The sequence below is a fragment of the Acartia tonsa genome, chromosome 7 (assembly GCF_053477335.1).
Source record: "Acartia tonsa isolate MP-2025a chromosome 7, ASM5347733v1, whole genome shotgun sequence".
In the NCBI taxonomy this organism is placed as follows: Eukaryota; Metazoa; Arthropoda; class Copepoda; order Calanoida; family Acartiidae; genus Acartia; species Acartia tonsa.
In genome coordinates, this window is record NC_137266.1 from 17,882,332 (window position 1) to 17,902,987 (window position 20,656).

General features: G+C 30.4%; 1 protein-coding gene across 2 annotated transcripts in view; it reads left to right on the plus strand.

Moving 5' to 3' along the window:
- Cda5 (Chitin deacetylase-like 5) overlaps positions 1 to 20,656 on the plus strand; it is a 166,838-nt gene that overhangs the window by 54,247 nt on the left and 91,935 nt on the right. For both annotated transcript variants that reach the window (XM_080167747.1, XM_080167748.1), the window contains exons 2-3: positions 13,397 to 13,495; positions 13,807 to 13,876. In XM_080167747.1, the coding sequence (XP_080023873.1) occupies positions 13,397 to 13,495; positions 13,807 to 13,876 (169 nt within the window). The remainder of the gene's footprint in view (positions 1 to 13,396; positions 13,496 to 13,806; positions 13,877 to 20,656) is intronic.

The following is a 20,656-nucleotide window of genomic DNA, read 5'->3' on the forward strand; positions in this document are numbered from 1 at the left end:
TACAAACTATTTTCTATATTCTGATTAAATGATTGTTATAGAAGAAAAGTATCTTACATGACTTACATGACCCCTCTTTAAGCAATAATTATCCATTTCCAATTTAGAAAAACATAAATTAAACTTGTTTTTTTCTACTCTATAGAAGAAAACTGTAAAGAAAACACAAATTGATATAAACAATTTAAAATCTGAGTTTAATGTTTTGTATTTGTATTATTATGTTAATCCATTAGGACTTTAATGTGAATACAAAGTGGCGATTTGTTTAAGTCAAAATCCCTCATGGTTTAAGGAACCCCTTTTAAAATAAAAAGTAAAACATTATTAATTTTAGTTTTTAAATTAAAAAAACAGAGGCGATTTTTTTTTCTAGGAAGGGTTGAGATACCCCTTAATAAACATAAACCTTCCATGGTCCTCTAAGAAACTTTACAGTAAAAGTGAACCATAGAGGTTTAGCAGTTTGCAAGATCTTATACTTCAGACTGAAAGACGCACAGATAGAACTCTTGTTGCTTTTATAAAATATTTATCTATCCCACAAACAAAAAATCTCTCATTAACTTTTTTTCAAAAGTATGTTAGGCTAATATAACTTTTTTCATCCTCAACGATGTGATGACGAGTTATCCAAGGGCCAACTCACAAAAAATGGTTAACTATAGACAAGCAAATAAATTAAGATAAAAGGTTGTTGATAGTTAAGAATCCAGACAGGTTACAGCCAAGAATGCGCTAACCAACCACTTGCATTTTTAGCTGCGTAGCATCTCTGTAATTATACTTAATTATCTTTCTCTATTTGACTCTCTATTTTAACTCCTTTCAGATTTTCTGCATATTTTTTTTGCCTCTAGGAGCTTCGCCCTAAGAGGGGGATAGGACGTAAACCTCCCCATTTTTTGGTAAAAAGAAATTAAATAATTTGGTGGAGTTTTTTTCTAGGGCCAATATTTTAAAAAGTTTGCCCTTAACTAAACAAAAGTCAACTTTTTTTCTTCAATATTAGTAATTACTATGTTTTATTTATCAGATTGGCTTTGATTACTTAAATTGTTTAATCTTTGACTATCTACTCATCTATGGGCGTGTTATAGACTTGTTTTTCTTTATGCAAAAACAAACAATCACACACACACACAATTCACACACTTAAATGACTCTTACATTACATGTTAACAAACATTTTAGATGGGTGGGTGTTATCTTAAATACATGCCACAAAAATTCTTTAAGTTTTATGCAAGGAATACCAACAAATTAGGCTTATATAAGTTAAATCCTGTAGGGCGTTCGAGAGGGGGAAATCTGTTGATGTTATATTTATAACAAGTATTTTTAAAGAAGTAGTATCTCAATTTAACTTCAGTTTTCGCAAACGGCTAAAACATATGATGTTATATAAGCCATAGAAAAGCTTTAGACTAGCTTTTACATTGGATAGATCTCCATTCAAAGATAGAGTACCCAAAGTTTTACTTTTAGTCAATAAATGAAGTAATATTGTTATAAAACTTTGGGTACCAGTGTAATTTTGTTTACCCCTCCCTATCTGGGTATTTAATTTGTTAATTTGCAAAACAAAAAGCATGCCTCAAGCAGGGAATTACAGGAATAAAAACTAACGTTCGGATTGACATTTTTTTATTAAAGTGCAAACAACAATTTATAAACTGCAATACTAGATTACAATAAGCAAATTGAGTTAAACCTACTTAAATAAATTTACTAAAGAAGATATGTAGGAAGGCTATACAAAAGTGATCATAATAATGAATCTAACCAACTTGAGGTAGAGTGTAGTTTTGAAAAATATAAATTACATTATATCTATTTTTGTTCTCCTGAACACTATTCATGAGAACATTGATTAAAATCACTGTATGCCCTCGTATGTCTATTAAGAAGGACATTTTATTTTCATAGTTCTAGTAGATTTTGATATATAAAAGACGTGCAAAAGGCACCATCGTTACTTTTTGTTTATAATAGAAATTACAATATTCAATAAATATTAATCTGAGAAAAAATAAATATTTCGTTACAAGCTTTTCTGTTGAATTTATTTAGCTAACAAATTTTTGTGTTATTTTCCTTCTAATTTAGTTAAAGAATGTTAATTATTGCATAAAATTGTTTCAATGATCTTTTAAAAACTAAAGTTAATTGTATACACCCAGCAGTTTTTACTAATGTTTGAAAAATAAGATTCTACTTTCTTTTTAAACAAAATGAATAATATCTGCATGCAATTAAAAATCTTTTTGGATTAAATGGCAAAATGCTGGCAATATAATTTATGTAACAAAATTTCTTATTTATTTATTTTTCAACTTGTCAGAAAAAAAAACGTGAAAAAAACACAAGGTAGTGATTTGCATTTTTAGTACAACACTTCCACAAATAACTGAGAATTTTGTAGCGAAACAAAAAAGCGTAGCCTTTTTTCTGAACAGGACTGTCTTTTTCTTTTTTAAAATGTTTTTACACCATTTAAAAAAAGTCAAACCTGTTCAAATTTGTTCTGGGCTGGTAAGGATTAATATTTGGGACATAAAGGGATAAGACTATGACCGATAAATTTATTTACATCCCCAATAATGATACACAAAAAAGTAATTAAAAGCCTCATTGTACTCCCTCCTTATTTAACTTGTAGTTTTTTAAGCAAATAAAACTAAAATATATAACATTATAATTTAAAGAAGAAAAAAGATTGTCCAGACAGTCTTTTTACATGTTCCCACGTTTGTATTGATCAAAAGTAAATTTGTAATAATAATGGTAAAAAAAGAGAGGGTAAATAAATATTTTTATAACACACTTAACACATAATGGCACAAAAATGTTTGGAGCGAAGCCCCTCTATGTTTTTTTATTTATAGCTTCAGACATTTATTAATTCAACTCTAAATGTCCTAATATAATTATTAGAAAAGCGTTTTATGATAGTTACAGGTTTTTTATGGACCATGTTGTTTTAATAAAAATCAGTTTTCAATTTTGTAATAAGATTGGACTTTCATCAAAACTCGACGTCTAGAATTAGATAAATGATAATTGTCTGCATTCTACTCCGTTTTTGGCAAATAAAATACCAAAATTGTCTTTTTAATCCTGTTTAGTTAGGCTAATATATGCATAATTTTATATAAATTAATAGGCTGAAAAAGTAGGAAATAAAAATGGTTTGCCAATTTAACAGTTAATGATGTACAGTGGATTATTTTTATCGATTTTGGTAAGGGTCATATAATAATTAATTTTAATCAATTTGTGAAAAATTTATTAATTATCTAAACTAATTTTTGTCATATGTTTGATTCCTTCTTGTGTTAACTCTTTTAAGTTTTACTAGATTTTTAATTATTTACTATTTTGTTTCCTATGCAATGGCTTTTTATCATGGCTAAAACTATTTTAAGTCTGGATAGAATTAGTAGATTCTAAAAAAATGAAAAAACTAATTTCAGGAGCATTTTTATTTATTTTCTTGCTTTATTAAACTGTTTTTTATATTTTAATTGATTTTAATTTAGTTTTCTTTGTTTTATAGGTATGTTTAAATTACAAATTTATAGAGATGAGCAATTACATTGAATTGTACATACATACTGTTAGTTCCCAGGGAGGAAGGGGACATTGGAATATTATTTACACTGGTACCCAAAGTTTTAATTGTCACGCTATCTTATTCGTTTGCTAAAAAACTTTGGATACTTTTTTAAAATTTGGATTTGTTGGGGAAAATTAATAGTTTTTAGACTTCAACTACAAATTTTAATCTACAGGAGGTGTCATTATTAATCACAATTGGAAATGCATTTTATTTTTATCGTCCTTTGTCTTATCCCTTAAGATCCCTAATAGTATGTACAACATCTAGTAATCAATCAGATTAATCCAAAAAAGGCAATTACCACCAGCGCTTCTATATCCTTGTTTACATACAGTATTATGGATTCTATGTTCAAACAATATCTATAAAAGTCTAAACAGTTTTATAAATAGTAAAATAAAGTAAATATCATTGATTTTCTCGTATTCATTTGAATCCGGTGGATAGGAACCGGTTCTCATAAATACGAAAAAACTATGTCTAGCATCGTATTATATCCAGTTTTCTACGAATATAGAAATGTACAATCATAAGATTAAAACTAGTTTTTTTAGCCCCGTGGTGCCGAAGGCACCGGCTAAAAAAAATAGTTTTAATCTTATAATTGTACATTCTATATCCGCGGAAAGCCGTTTATAATACGATACGAGAAATAACTATTACTACACCAAAATTGAGATACACTTTTAGGGGACTAATTTACAAACATATTTATTTTTAAAACATAATATATCATAAAAAAATGAGAAATCAATCTGTATTTTTACAAGAAATAACACTTTTTGTAATGTTAAATGTTCCTTAGTTTTGCTTTACTATGGTTTTGTTTAGATATTTGTGCATTTTTTTGCTTCAATTATAATGGTAATTTGACAAAATTTGAGGAACACTGTGACAATCCTACTGATGTATAAGCATAGCATATACAGTAGCAGTGATAGTAGGCATTGTTATAATCAATTTATCATATCTGAATTGGCATTAGAGTAACTTATAAGGGTATATTACATGGTGTACCATGGAGGAAGGGGACATTGGAATGTAATACATTAATACCCAAAGTTTTGCTACAACGTTATATTAATCCTTAGCTCAATAACTTTGGGTACTTTTGTTGAATTTATATTTGTTGGTTCCAAACTTTTCAACCAATAATATATAGAAGGAATAATTTTTGAATAACCATTTAGGATATAGATCAATTTATCCCCATAGTCTTATCCCTTAAGATCCCTGATTATATGTTGTTGTATATACAAGAGGAGGGTTTCAGAGGGGTGCCATGGGAAAGGGGTTTATGAACTTATGAAGTAGCCAGCCAAACAAATATACACAGAGACCCCCCTGAAGCAATGATTGGGATACATACATTCAGACAAAAAGTCGTATTAGTTATAGTAAAAAATATGTAAAAGCATAAGTTAAATTATTAATTATAAAATAGCAATAGTTTAATAAAAAAGTATTTTGTAGTAAAAATGCTATGATCTAAAATAATTATGTTACAAAAATAAATCATGATAAAATTAAATTTTACTGTTTTTAGAAAGCATTATTTATACAAACAGTACTTAATATAATTATACATATTTTATTATCGCTTTGCTTTATTCTTAAACATCAAACACAATTGTTGCTTAAAATAATTATATATTACTTTGCTTTTCTCAAAATTAAATCGATCACGCTTGAAGTTTTAGTAGCGCAGCTTCTTAGTAACCAAGATCAGTCCACACATAGAAATATTAAAAATAAGTAAATTGCTTAAAATGAATTCAGCTATCTAATTTCATTTACAAAAAAATGACGAACTTTTTATTTTGTGTGAATATTAGTGCATCTGTGATAAAAATTTCTATTTTTTTTGCTTGTATTTACTCTACTGAAGTTTTTATTCTGAATCATGCTTAGCTGCGCTACTTCTGTACATAATTGACCTTGTTAATAATAAGAATATTAATCATTTATGAAAAATTGAACCTAAATTTGATAATAAAAACAATGATAAAAATACAATTTTTTTTGTTTTTAATCATGACTATAAAATGCTGTTAAAAGTTTATAGATTTATTAACTGTGGGAGGGAGTTAACAGATTTGTAGTATAAAAACACAACAAGACTTAAATGAAAATGAAATAGCCTAAAAACATCCTTAGACCTATGTGAAGTTTACCTAAAAGTTTCACATAGGGGCTGTGTAATCAAAGTGGGAAGTAGTTAGTAAATAAATGGCCTAAAACCATCCCAAGTCTTAAATTAACAATGAAATAGCCTAAAACATCCTTTGACATATGTGAAGATTCCCTAAAATGAAAAACTTGCTTCATTGGTTAATCAGATCTTAAAGGAAGCTTATTGAAATATGAAAAGGTATATGCCTACTATTACAACATTGCTGAATCATGCTAGTGGCTGCGGCCATAGCACATAATGGCTCTATAATCAAAGTGGGAGATGGTTAGCAGATAAATAGCCTAAAACCATTCTCGAACCTATGTGAAGTTTCCTTAAAATTAAAACTAACTTCTTTGGTTAATAAGTTCTTAAAGTCTGCTAATTGAAATGTGAAAAGAAAAATGCCAAGCTGATTAAGGATGGCTAAATATATTGGGTGCCTACTCATATTAATCACACCTAAAGTCCTAATTCATTAAACATCTAGTTTATGTTTATTTGTCTAACAGGTTAAAACATTGAAAAATAGATAATAAAGGCAAATATTAACAAATATTTATAGCGCATCTGTATTTGAAGAGTTGGGAGGGGTCAGATAATAGTCTAAAACCATTCTAAGACTAAAATTTAGCCTAGCTAAATCCCAAGACCTATTTGAAGCATCCTTGAAATTGAGAATTAAATCGGTTTAACAGTTATTGATATATTAAGCTACAGATAATCTTACTACTTTATATGATAGGATAAGAAATGAAAGCGATATAGCTCTAAATTGATAAGACTTATCCATCAAATTAAAATTCTCTAAAATAATGTGCATAAGCCTTATTTCAAAGTATAGATGTTTCTGGAATATGAACCAAATAGCTGAAATTAGTTAATGTAGCCTGAAGGAAAAATGTGTTGAAAAGTTTATTTGATTAACTAAATCATCTTCAGACACTTAGCAGCACCCTCTCTCCCACATCAGGGAGGGATAGGACATTGGACTGTAAATTATACTGGTCCCCAATCATATTAAAAGTTCTTTCATTTGTTGGCTTCTAAACTTTAACTGAAAATTTAATTAAATTTCCATTGGGTTTTTCCAACCAACAATTGTGATCCATCCACTGAATTAAGGGGAAATGCAATGTTTATCATAATTGGAAGTGTAGATAAATATATCATCCATTGTCGTATCTCTTAAGATTCCTTACCTCACATACATTAATTAACTGAATCAGTCAAAAACACTTTTCTTTAAACAAGGATCACATAACTAGTGAAGGAACATTAGGATAATTGCAATTTAAGTTGCATGGTTAAAACTAATCTGTTTTAATCAACGAAAGTGTTAGATCGTAATAAATTCTTAATTATACATTGGTTTTATTTAATAGGTTTTTAAATGACAAGGAATTAAGAAAGTCCAGAGGTGAATTCTTTAAAAAATTTTTGCCTCACTAAAATCAGTTTGCCCCACTAAAATTTAAGTCAGGCAAAATTATCCCCTCTAAATTTTTAGCGAGCCTCACTAATTTTAGTGGGGCAAACTGAACTTAGTGAAGCAAAAGTTTTTTAAGAATTCACCTCACTAATTTAATAATTTACAAGGTTGATTATAAATATTATACCAAGTATAAATCAGTGTTTGCTCTTCTGATAAGAGTTTATTAAGAAAAATAGATTTATAGGTAGTATAATAATATATACAAATTACCACATGCCCCAATTTTTAGAGGACCTTTTCCGTCTGCTAGCAAATTGTTTTCTGCTATTTGCCTTGTTAATATTCCCGACACTATTGGTTAATTTTCAAAGACCCAATTGAGAGTCTGCACAAGTTCCTTGGGATGGGGGCATTCAGTTATTTAACCTTTTCCCCCTCTAGAGTTTTACTCTAATTTTAAGAAAACTAAATGTATATTTAAATTAAAATTGCAAAATGTACAATTTGTAAGGATGTACAAAATATACACAGAGCTGAGATGATTAGGGGTTTTCTTCTCTCAGGAGAAGTAACTTGTAAGCCAAAGTTAGTGTTAAATCTAAAAATACAGGGATAACAAATTTGTGTTATTATACTACATACAAACTTTTACAATTATTATGGAAAGATGGGAAATTAACTGATCAAATATATTTCAAACCTTGAAACCTGTTTTTTTTGTGAGGATAGTTTCCAGTCCATTAAAATACTGTTAAGTTATGCCTTCCAAAAACCTTACTTGTTTTTTTGTATATAACATAGAGTGATCAACACAGTTTAATTAAACATGTTATTTTTATTTGATAAGTCCAATACACAGTGTTTCATGTCAAGAACAATCTTCAGTTAGATAAATAAAAATACATGATGCTTTAATGAGCATAAATTCTATACTGTTTATTAAAAACAAAAGATGATTTTTTATTGCAGTGGAGGTAAGGAACGAGTTGGGGGGGGGGGGTAATTTTGCATAATAAAAAGGGAAAGAGGTGAGGTATTTAAATTTTAGCATTTAAACTATGACTAATGTTTCATATTTAACACATAAAAAGGCAATATGTACTTTGTAGTAATGAATATTATGCATGATATAGTAAGATTAAATGCATTTGTCTCGTAATTTGTGTTCTGTTTTTAAGGTTTGTTTTTAGTTTATATTAGGGTCCTACTGTAGAGTTGTTATTTCCTAATTAGGTCATCAATTTTAAACATTAGGAATTCTGTTTTAATCTATTTTCTGCTTTTTTGTTATCCTATATCCACATGTTTCTAGGAATGAGCTGGCATCAAATTAAAATTTCACCTCGTCATGTCATTTTACCAACAAAGAACCCACATTTAAATACATTTTTGATAATTATCTGAGAAACCTCAGGTGGAGTAAACTTAAGCCCACCTTTCCCTTATTAAAAATAAAAACTTGGGTAGGAAGAGATCATTAAACTCTGTTACACACAGCTCTCTAATCACCTGGGTAATCTTATTTGTTGACTCAAAAACTTTTATGGAATTTTGATTGTTTGGTTCCAAACAATATGGTGTCGAAACTTTTCGACCAAATATTTTAATCTACAGAAGGGTTATTTTTACCTATCAAACCAAGAATGTATATCAATTTATCTTCCATTTTCTTATCCCTTATATTTTTATAGCCAAAGTAGATATTAAACTGCAAGGCCGTAGTTCTCTGGAGCTTTTCATATATGACTTAACCTAACCTAATCTTCTTTAAAATATGAAATGAGGGTGGGTTGCTATTGTGGTCAACTAGGTACTGGAGGGCTATTACCAGATTTTCTAAGTAAATATAGTCACTATAGCAATGAAAATGCGAAAATTGGAAAAGTAAAATATCAAATAGTTGATTGTAATGCTAATGTAATTGTAAAAAATCACGATGTTAGGCTTTTTTTTCTTCAGTAAAGTTGCTTATTTTCTTTTTAAAATTTGGTCAACCCATCTACCTAATAATAAGTCAATCTGCCTCTGTTAGTTAATAGGTATACCTAACTTAAGGTTCATAAGTCAAATGCTGTATTTAGAAAATATGAAAAATTATGGATCCTTTGGAAAATCATGTGAACGAATGTTTGTCTTTTAGTATTTCTATAAAATAGCATAATATTTAAGTCTATTTTAAATAATAAAAAAACACATTTTCGTTTTCATAAAAAAAGATTATCAAGCTACATCATTTGATCTGGAAATTAATCTATACTTTTCAAAAAGATAGGTAGACAAAGGCAAAACTACTCCTTTATTTCTAGTATATAAATTTAGCAGGCGATTAAACATCACCTTATATACACACTAAGCAGGATGATATGTGTAGGCCTTTAAAAAACACATTTATTTATTCAAGTATTTAGTTCAAGTATTTCAATAACGTATAATATCTGAAGAAGAAATACATATTAATTCTTAAATCAATCAAAAACAAGGAACCTTTTTTTATTATTTCAGCATATTGAAAAAACTGTCACATCTCTCAAATAATATAAGCAGAATTTTGCCCATTGATAAAAGACGGATTTATAGCTCAATGAATAATTTGGTATTTGCCACGATATTTAGCTGCTAGATATTGTAAATTTTTGTAGATTTAGCGTTTTTGAATGAACGTTTATTAAGGATATATTTGTAAAAACTACGACAAGAGAAGAGAAGATGCAGAGGAGGAGTGGCAATTCTATGGATTGTTTAGTTAAATTTACTGCATGGCCCTCTACAGGGGGTCCCGCAGGGATACATGTATGGGACAATTGATTGCAACTCCATCCTGCAATAAATTATATCCTTAAAATTTGTCTTTTGTCTTGAGTATGTTGGGGGTAAAAATGAATTCCATGGTCTTTTTCATCCCTGATAGGTCCCGCAGGGGTGGACCACTAGGTCAGGGTAATGTCAGTAATAAAGGGATAGGTACCATTTGGGCTCGGCAATCATATATGAAGAAGCTAAACTTTTTCTAAATAAAGTAAAATTAGTTTTCAAGTAAGACCTTGCAATTATGCTAAATCACAAAGAATTTCTTTAAATATGTGTAGCTTAGGAAAACCTAATTTCTTTCCAAGCCTAATAAAATCAGTTCTTGCTATGTTGACATTGGTAAAATTAAGGTATACGTACTTAATAAGAGGGCTTAACCTTTATAGTCGATCACATATAATCATAACTTTTGGATCTTTCAATAAAGTCTGTAAAAAATCTTTTATTTCAATACTTTGCCAATTTAGAAATGTCTTGAATCCTGAAGTAAAGATATTCTTGCAAAATTGGCTAATGAAGTAGGCGCCTACATGGGGAAAATTTTCCAGGGATCAAGGTATATGTAACAAACACAAAAACAAGACAATTTATGGAATTTAAACATCGGTTTATATAAAGAGAACTTAAAATTTGTAATAAGCCATTGAAACATAAATAAAATGGTATGTCTAACAGAAACTTTGAAATTAAATCAAGCTTTAGTCAGTACCTGCAATTTAAACATTAAAACTTTTACATAAACTTTCTTTTTATGCATACATGGTTTTCAAATAATTATTTTTGTAAAACATGGTTTATACTCAATACTCAATATTTTAGTAAATTTTCTTTAAATTACAAATATTTAATTCTTTTAACATTTACATAAAATATCACTAATAAAAACAATTTTTTATATTATCACAAACTGCCCTTCTTACCCCAAACAAGATGCATTTTGATGAATCTAAAGAATTACAATGATACATCTATGTTTACTCTATTGCCTAGTGCAGCATGGGTTATCCTCATCAAGAAAAAAAGTTGAAAATTGTTTTCAATTTTGATAAGAAAATTGCATCCACCACTCACTATCACAAATCTTGCCTCACACAGAGAACAACAACGAATAAGTTCGTTGTCAGCAAAGAGGAAAATTATTAAATTATTTCCAGTATGGCTTTGAAACCGCTTGATATCCGCTGGATTAGAAGAAGTTCTCAGCCATACTGAAAACTCATGTAAAGCATCGAATTACAGACAATTTTCCACGCACATTTTTAAAAATCGTAAAATAATTATCAGTTTTGTTAGCCAGGGCTTTAGGCCCCTCGAGGCCAACAAAATTGGTTTAATTTTATCTTTTAGAATTTTAATATTCGTAGAAAATTGTCTGTAATGCGAGGGTTTTTCAGTATGACTGACAAACGGTTCTAGTTCAGCGGAAATCAATCGATTTCCAAGCCAAACTGAAAAAAAATTATTCATTCATTTTTTACGTGAAGATATAATCTAAGCCATGAATAACACATTTTGCGTGTTAAAACTGGATGACGGCAGATTTAATAACACAGAGAACAAGAGAATGAGAAAGAACAAGTGTGTTATATACAATAGTAGCGCAACATTTATTTTTATTAATATCATGTTGAACAAGTCTATATGAAATGACATGTTTTCAAGTTTATATCAACTGAAAAAAAGGCAAAAAAGGCTTATATAGTAGCTACTCCACACAAAAAGGAGTTTATGGGGTATATGTATCAAAGGTGCACTCTCCTCCAATTTTGCACATATCTTAACAAAAAAAATATAATGTAAAACGGGGCTAGGTCGCAAATTGAAAAATTTAGTTTTATCCCTTTTTTCTTTTTAATGGATAAAAATCGAACAAGATTAATTATTTTCATAGATAGGCCAGCAACAAGTAAAACATATGTAGAGAAAGAAAGTCTATTACAGATTACTTTTAAATTTCAACGTTTTTTATTGATTAATTTGTGCATTTTATGTACTATTCTTCACCCTTTATCTCCTAGCCAACAAAAAGTGAAAATGAAAGTTTAAATGTGAAAGAATATGAATGATGTATGTATTGGCTTTTTTCATCAAGGTTTTTAATAAAGTTGGATTATTATAGAAAAAAAAGTAATTGTTTGCTTATGCAGGAATACGACAATGACCGATAAATGGATTTACATTCTTAATGATGACACACTAAATTATCCCTCCTGTAGATTAAAATTAGTGATTGTTAAACGTTTGAACACTCAACCTAATAAACCAAGTAATCAAAATTAAGAAAACAATATTATAAAATTAGCGTAATAAACAGCCCTTTGTCCCCTCTCTTTCTGATTCTTATGTGTCTGTATGAATGCTAGAGTTGTGTGCTTTATGAAAGCCTCATATCAGTTCAAGGAAAGGTTTAGTGCTATTTCTCCGAGGCATACTTGTACCAATAACCTTGTATAAATGAGGGACCATAGCTAATGTATGTGAGTATAGTAATGGGATACTAATAGTTTTCTTATCAAATTTTACTTTGTGATAAAAAGTGAAGATTCATTCAAAGATGAATTGTATTGGTTTTTGCCAAGAAATCTTAAGGGATAAGACATTGGATGATAAATTGACATGAATACTAAAGGGTGATAACGCCAAACGTAGGAGTTCCAACGTAGGAGTGGATAAACATAGGAGTGGGAAAAACGCAGGACTCTTGCGTTTGGGACTCCTGCATTTGTCCACTCCGACGTTTGGGACTCCTACGTTTGGAGTAGGACCATAAATAAAATTAAGAATAAACCCTTCTGCATGCAGATTTAATTTATCACCAAAAAGGTTGGACAATAATAAATTTGAACTAATCAAATATCCATTAAATGTTCCCAAAGTTTATGAATAATAGCAAATAAGATAACATTGTTAATAATCTTTGGGTATTAACTAGTGTTGGGCCGGATATCCGGCCATTTTCGATATCCGGCCGGTTACCGGATATTTAAACTATCCGGATACCGGATATCCGGCTGATTTTTACTGCCGGATATCCGGTAATTTGCCGGATATCGAGCATTGGCCAGATATCCAGCCGGATACCGGATATCCGGTATCCGGTCAAAAAAGTATCCGGCCCAACCCTAGTATTAACTAGTGTGTTTTTCTTTCTTTAGCGAATATGAGGTATTTAATGCATGTGGTCATGAAATATATTTGAGTAACATGAAATCAAATTTTAAATTGTCTGTCATTTACATTAGCATCATTACTTAAATTTACCAATAATATCTAACATATAATATCTTACAATATACATGGTGTCATATAATGAATGGAACCTAAAATTTTAATTAACATTTTTTTTATTAATTTTTAGGTGTGTTCTGTGGAAAGACAGAGTTCCGATGCCCCGAAGAATTTGGTTACTATGCCCATCCAACTAATTGTAGTCTATACTTTGTCTGTGTTTTTGGAGGTAATATTATTAAGATTTTAGAAGATTTTTCCAAAATTTTCGATTAGATTTTATACCTATGTCTAAATTAAATGCTAGAAAATTAATTCTTAAATTTTACAGGTAAAATGTACCCGAACAAAAAAAAACTAATCTGCTATATTATATTCTGCCAGATTTTTTTCTCTCAATGAAGAATATGGTATTTATTGTCTTCTAGGATTTTTACGGGTACACTATCTCCGTTCATTGATCAAAAACAAAGAATTCGCATTTAGCTGAAATCAATTTATCTTTAAAAGATCAAATTATCAATTTTGTGTATTTTTTAGGACCCTTGTTAGAATCCTGTACTGGAGGTTTGGTGTACAGCCATGATCTCCAGACATGCGATTGGCCCAGGTAAAAGTTTTACTGTATAAATAATCTTGTTCTTGGTGCTCGGTCGGTCGGTAGTGATTATTTCACGTAAATATTTCACATAGAAATGTTAAAAGTTTAAAAAGTGACAATACAAATGTCCATTACAAACAAATTAATTGATTGAATTAAGTTTTAAATGATAGTTTGATATGCAGATCTTTTTTGTTTCATTGGCGTATTTTTCAAACATAAGGAAAAGATGACAAAAACTTATCTTGTTGTATCTTTTGTAATAACAAACATGTACTAACTTTAATATCTGTTTATGCATCAAGAGGTTTCTAAGTAGATGTTGTATGCTCGGGGCTCGGCAGCCGTGTTCTGCAGCTGCCTTTCATACAGGCCGCAGCCAGAATATTTAAATATTCGATTTTGATTCAACTAATTTGCCATTTTGCAAATGTCAGCAGTCTTCTTAGCAATGACGTTTGATATTAGAAGCCTCTATACTAAAGCTCTTTTTTCTCTCATTTCAAAGCCACATTCCAAATGTGCTTCTGCCGAGCCCTTATGTATGCTTAAGGCTGTGTCTAGCCAGTAAGCATTTCTTACAGGATTCTTGTATTACGATGGTCTCCGTGGTAAAAGGAGACAAAAAATATGGTCATCAATCAGACTTAATTTTATACCCTGTTGTCCTAAAAATCATCAATTCAAAAATCTTATTAAAAGGATCATTCTATCATACATAAAATGTTGTCAAAAAGTAAAAAAAAACAAAATGTTTTCATAGGATGGTATAAAGCAATGGCTACAAATCCACAAAAGTATCCTGGCAATTAAAGCCATCGGTACTCATACGTGAGTGCTTTTTAGTTAAGAATCTATCATTTTTAAGACAGATATATTTTGCATTACATCATATTATTACACGCAGATCAAAATGAAGCAAAGATGCTCTATGAATAAGTTTTTTTTACAAGGATAAGTGAGTTATTGAGTAGAACAGGCATAAACCGTAGAGAGTAAACCGTAATACGGCAAGAATATAGAGAAAATACTCTGTGGTGATGACTACACTGATATAAAGTCGAACAGATATAGACTGTGTAGGAACTGTATAAATAAAACTAAATTGATACAGAGACTTTGGATTACTGTCGATTTATCAGACGGACGGTAGGACTGATTAACACCAACTATAGATAAGCTGCGCTATTAACCCTTTACAGTCGGGCCCCTTGCCGCACCTTAATCGGTCGGGGGGGGGGGGGGGCGTTCAACGCCCCCCCTAATTATCTCAGTTCCTATTACAGCTAGAGGGCTAAATTTTTTTGTGCAAGTCCCCTGTTTGATAATGAATTTCCGACCTTTTATAAGTCTAAGTCAATTTTCGCTTCCTTCACCCTTTTATTTAACAACCTTTGTTTTTAGGTCTTTTTTTATTTAAAAATTTCAAACGGCTGTAATTTTCTTAATTTTGAAGCTAGAAGAAAAATTTTTTCCCAGAAAATGTTTATTTTTCTTTAAATTTTACATTAGAAATATCAAAATATAAATTTCAGCGGCCGCAGCTGTACTTGGCAGCTGCCAGCCGCCGCAGTCGGCGGTCGGCGGGAAAACGGCGGCGGATCTTCATGAAATTTTAATACGTTATGTAGACATGTAAGAAAGGCTTAAGTTTAAAATTTGAAGTCTCTAAGTCAAAAATTGCGGCCACAGGAGCCTTTTAAAGATTTCTGGAGGATCAGGACCTGCAGGATCATACCTGGAACCTGAAAGTGACTTGAACACCTGTATTTCATATAAGGATGTACTACTAGAGGATTTTTTAGTATTTTGGTATGATAAAATGCTTTGTTTTAGTCAAAAAAATATTTTTGCTCTTTACCTTGATGACCCTGCCAGGTTTGCTGGCATCCTGTGCCCGCCAGGATGGAGATATTCAAAAAATTCCAACTCCCAGTTGTGTGTCATACCCATACTTAAAAAGTCAAGCAGTTTGGGCTCTTTATCTTTCACACACAGAAAATGAGATAGAAAAAACCGGATGGGGGGGGCGTTCAACGCCCCCCCCCCCCCGACCGTTAAGGGTTAAAGAAAAAAGATTCTTTAGATTTTAAAATAATTAGTTTAAGGTTAATGAAATATAGAAAATCCACCTTCCCTAATAGTGTCACAGGGCTTTAATCTTTCATTAGGCATATTACTACGTTTAAAAATACTAGACTTCCGCTATTGTGTGTAGTTTAAACCTTGTATCCTATAAAAATATGTAACAGTATGCAACTGTTTAAGGACAATTTAGAAATATTTTTATGTAGCTACTGCAGCTAACTGTCGGTCAGTAAGATATATTTTACAGTGAAGCTTCTTAAAGGTCCAGGGAAGTTTATGGATATTTTTTGGAGGGTACCTCCACCCTCCCAAAATAAATTGACCTTTGAACAACCCCTCAAAATTATTTCTGATTTCTGCTTTACACCAATCATAATAATAAACAGGAATTTAAAAGTGTAATTAATTTTTAAACTGTCTCTAAACTATTTCAAAATTGTCCGAAGCATTCTGCTTCCAGTTAAAATCTCCGTTAGTCATTCATTCCCCGAGATTTTATAAGATAAAGCGATATTTAATTTCTTTTATAGTCCGCTCACTTTTTTAAGTAGCGCAGCTACTACATACATAACTAGGTATGTATGTAAGTCAATACGGTGGATTCAGAAGCAGAATACTTTTTAGAAACTTTAGTTTACAGGGAAGAGTAGTTGACTTTTTGGTGATAATTAGTGATTGATTTACAATTTATCGAAGATAATATTTTCTTTACGATAATGTTTTTATGCTTACAAATATTTGTTTAGCCTAAAATGTTGTTAGCCTGTTCTTGTTGCTCATGGACATAGTTATCGTTGTTATATACATTGTTTAATTTTGCTTCCATAGATATTAAAGGAACATGGGTACGTATCCTAAAAATAAACATTTATGTAGATAAAAATATGAAAATTATACTGTTTAAAAATGTACTGATCTTTTGTCAAATATTGTAATTGTTTGTTTATTGACCTAACTGTTCTAAATATTTTTAAAAGTTTATTTTAAACAATTTTTATTTAAATTCCTAGCACTTTTTATGTCTGTGTGCAGTTCAAATTTAGACTTGCTTATAATCATAACTTGTTTGTAATTAGCTTTACTTAGATTTATAATTACAATAAATATATAAGTAAAGATGTATAATCCAGACAACTATCTGGCCCTAGTGGCGGAGACCCTGTTCGTCAACTAGCTTTCTGTTCTTATGTAAGACTCGGCTGTATTTAAATTTTCGACGCTATTAGCTGATTTAAGATTCAAATTATTTTCTTTTTACATTCTTGCAAAATTTATTTTTATTTTTATACAAGGACATTGTATTAAAAGCTAAATTGATCTATCTCAACCCAAGACTACTTTATCAAACTAACATCTTTGTACAGGCCAAATATATATTTCAAAAACTATGGTTTTCATCTTAATCGTAAACAAGGACAGTTACATTCAACCCAATCGTAGATAAGCCGTTAATAATAAAACAACTAAGTGAAATAAGTGAAGTTTACATATGAGAATGCACCTTATCTTAATTAACATTTCTTTAAAATTTTTAGAATGCATATCACTTTAATATTATTAAAGGCATCTTAAATGGGTTTATTTTAATTATACATCGTAGTTTTAGTATTTTAAATTGGTATTAAAGATTTTTATCTTTTACTATCATCAAAGCAAACTATTTTTGACACCGGGGTTATATCGCGTAGATAGGCCAGCCATTGTTCTTTTTAGTCCTCACAAAAAAGCTTCAAAAATTTCAAGCAAAAAACATCAAAAATTTGTCGTATAAATTTTTTGAATAACTGCCTAAAATTCATGTGTTATGTTATTTTTTTGCTAGTTGTGTAAAAGTTTGGTAACTGACACGTAAATTAATTTGGCATGTAAGACACGCGCCATAATTTTAGGACACTGCTCACACACACACTCACACTCACACATGAACATGGGGTGACCCCTATGACCCCTAAAGAGCGTATGTGCGCGTAAACAGGTTGCCATACTAAACTGTCAAAAGAAACATAATATATAAATGGTTAAATTGTACCTGTTACAGGATTCATCATTTCGATTTTGATAGGACAATTCTAGCATGAATACGATGGATGAACGGACAGACACTAAATGTAGAAAAGCTTCGTTAGATATAACATAAGTAAAACAATTAGCAAAAATCATTGCGAAAATGCAAAGACACTCAGCTTCAATGGTGGTTACGCAGCCAAACTATGCTTCAATAATGCGAATTTTGTGCAAAAAAATCGCGGATTTTCTAATTCCAATTTTTGGAAGATTTTTAATTCAATATTTATATTTGACTTCTTCAGTTTCCATCTATAAATAAACATACTAAATATTTTTGCTAAAAATTATGCGAATTTTTTGCACATTTTTATAGCAGAATTCATTTTGTATGTATGTACAAGTCATCATAAGTATAATTGTAAAAGATGCGCTCAGCTCTGTAAAAGCATAATACCATTTTCCTTAAAAATTCTGTGTGAAACTATTTCAAACCACCCTAACTTTTAATTTAGTTCATTTACCAAGATAACCTTTATACTAAAATAATAAGATGTGCGTCTTTTCAGAGGAGTTTTACATTGGTCCCCGAAAGGTTACTACATCCCCAACCCCATAAAAATACCCAAAAACTGAATATGTAATTTCACTTAAAATATCAAGGTGCTGGTTCGAATTTTAAAGGATATCATTCTATTCCCCCTTTTTTTCGAACCCAAAAATTATGGTTCGCCACGAAGTCCTAGTTTAGCATTTTTTTAGTGTTTCATAAGTTTAAATTGGTTAATTGAACATGATTTGAACACAAAGAGTTGTAAAACAACAAACTAGATGATGAAATTTTGTACAAAAATAAAGAAAAGAAAAAAGTTCTAAGAATGAATGAAAACAAAATATACTTGATTAGACTTTTATAATTAAAAATAAGGGCGGTAGAAGTTATTATTTGTATTTAAGCCTGCTTGGCTACCCTTTACTCAATATAACCTAACCTGACTTGAACAAAAACACACAAAACTAACCCTTACCCCTTATTTTCAATTTAGTTTTTACAAAGGGAAGATAAAGATTCAAGTGTTTTGATGGAAACCGCTGCAATATTTCTTATTTAGAATATAAACAAATGCAAAGCTTTACAAAGTGACTTAAAAAATCAGCCATGTAACGTCATAGAAATTATTGATGAGAGAAGAAGTGGGAAAGAAAACCCTGATAATCCCTCATTTTTATGACTCACATGGCTGATTTGTTAGGCTTCAACAAATGCCATATTATTAAAGAGGATACAATGAATTTAGAGCATCTATACTCTATTACTCATCTTACAAAAAGGAAGAATGAAGAAAAGTGTAGGATGTAGTTCAGAATAAGGAAAAATGTAGAGGGAAACATGAGATTTACTGCAATAACCTTTCTTCAAATATGGTCATTTTTTCTGCACAAACGCATTCATATTAAGGCATAACAATGTAACAAAAAATTCAAATTAGCCAAAAGTAGAATTGAAATTATAAGCTGATACATAATGGTGAGAAAAAAATCATATGAACATTAAAGTATAAGAATAGTGGGGGCACGAGCTAAGTGTAACTCTACCCTAAGCGGAAGGGGGGGGGGGACCTGTGCTGAAAAAAGGTCCTAACCACTTGGGCCAGGTACTTGTCTTAGTTATACATCTATTGTTTTACTAGTATATGAAATATTAAGGTCTTAGAAAAAATGACTTTCTTAACATCAGACCTAATAACCTGTTTCCTTCTCCTATTTTCTACTATGAATCTTTTACTTTTTTTTCCCCCTCTCTCTTCTCTTTTTTGGTTAAAAAGCAAGAACACCATTAAAACATGGTTTTATATAGTGTGTGTCTATTTATCATAGTTCACATAGGAAGTAGATACATGTAGGCTTTGCTTCATATCAAACTAGGCCCTACATAAATAGATTTATTACTCTAAATGGTCAATAGCACACGATAAACCATTCACAAAAGAAATTTGTGGCGTATAAAGTTTCTTGATCATATAAGGCTACAAATGGACCAAACAAATAATATGAATGATGACATTTTTGGACAATATTTAATTTCTCCTTAGCAAAGTTTTATGTTAAGGACCGGAATTCAAAGGAATAATTTAGAATTACTTTCTTGGTTTTGAATGGTTGTTAATGCTAAGCTACATTTATACATATGTGCTGATTTCACCTAAACCTATTACTAGACCACCAAAACCCATCCTTCTTTTAAAAAGAAATTAGTTACTTATTTCTAGCCCCTGCAGAGTATTCTAACCCGGATTGCTCTATTTTCAAGTGATACTTGATACTTAATGGGTTCTTCTTACATTTAGTTAACCTAACCTATCCCAAAGAAGGGGTAAAAATATTTCTCTCTCAAATGTTTGTTTGTGTTTCAGATATCACATATTTCACTTATATTGCAATGGTTTATATCAAAATATAAAATCTGCAAGCTTTTTTGGCCTCAATATTGCAGTGATTCAAATTGATAAGTGGGAAAATCTGGCTAGGGGTTAAGGTTATCATATGTTTATTTTTTATATGCCGCGGCTTCTCATAACAAGGGTCTGTTCGTTAGTTTCAAATTTTAGCTATATCATATGTTTATTTTTATATGCCACAGCTTCTCATAACAAGGGTCTGTTCGTTAGTTTCAAATTTTGAAGAATTATTTTAGCA